This window comes from Meriones unguiculatus, chromosome 10 (genome assembly GCF_030254825.1).
Source record: "Meriones unguiculatus strain TT.TT164.6M chromosome 10, Bangor_MerUng_6.1, whole genome shotgun sequence".
Lineage (NCBI taxonomy): Eukaryota > Metazoa > Chordata > Mammalia > Rodentia > Muridae > Meriones > Meriones unguiculatus.
The window spans coordinates 33770073-33770867 of record NC_083358.1 but is presented as its reverse complement, the minus strand read 5'-3'; the positions used below and the strand labels follow the sequence as shown (position 1 = coordinate 33770867).

Genomic DNA, 795 nt, shown 5'->3' with positions numbered 1-795 from the left:
TTAATCAAATCAACTTTTATTGTCAGTTACATCTTTGTAGAAAAGTGTGGAGAACGGCTCAGGGTTGTAAAAAGGGACAGGGTTTGTACACGTTGCTCTATTTACAGGCAATTGTGGGCACCCCCACTTCAGGCACAGCAGCTGCACTTGTCTGAAGCCTCTTTGCAGATGCAGCCCTGGGAGCACTTGGCACAGCCCTGGGAGCAGCAGGAGCAGCAGCCTGGGGGAGAAGAGTTATCATTGACCATGAGAGAGACCTGGGCAGAGGCACCCCACCTGGACGCTCCTAGGAAGGTGGGCAGGCGAGGGGCCCGAGGGGAGTGAAGGGGAAAAGTAGAGGAGAGCCAACTCACTCTTCTTGCAGGAGGAGCATTTGCAGTCTTTGCACTTGCAGGAGCCAGCGCAGGAGCAGCTTCCATCTGGAGGAAGAAGACAGTGAGCGAGACCCCGGCGCACATAGTGCAAATCCGTGACTCAGTTTGGGCGAGCCATTATCTCGAGAACATGTTAAAAGGGGGATTAGGAACTGGTTAGGAACTGGCAACCGGTATTACCCTACGGGTGACTAAGGAAGGGACCCAAAACAGCCTGTCGGATCTCCCAGAACCTCGGGTTTCTGAGACCTGTCAGCAGTCAACCTTACCTGTGGCACAGGAGCAGTTGGGGTCCATGGCGGGTGGAGGCAGCGGTTGACCGCAGACGACACGGGCGAAGTTGAATGCTGAAGACTTAGGGGAGGGAAGCCTTTGCAGCGCTGCGTTTATAGCGGGAAGGAATTGAGAAGAGTGCAAAAGC

General features: G+C 54.5%; 1 protein-coding gene across 1 annotated transcript; it reads right to left on the bottom strand.

Moving 5' to 3' along the window:
- On the bottom strand, positions 1-795 carry LOC110561155 (metallothionein-2-like). The gene is made up of 3 exons (XM_021657449.2): positions 644-795; positions 354-419; positions 1-220 (listed from the first exon to the last, which is right to left on the bottom strand). The coding sequence occupies exons 1-3, from the start codon at positions 669-671 to the stop codon at positions 129-131; spliced, it is 186 nt and encodes a 61-aa protein (XP_021513124.1). The 5' UTR covers positions 672-795; the 3' UTR covers positions 1-128.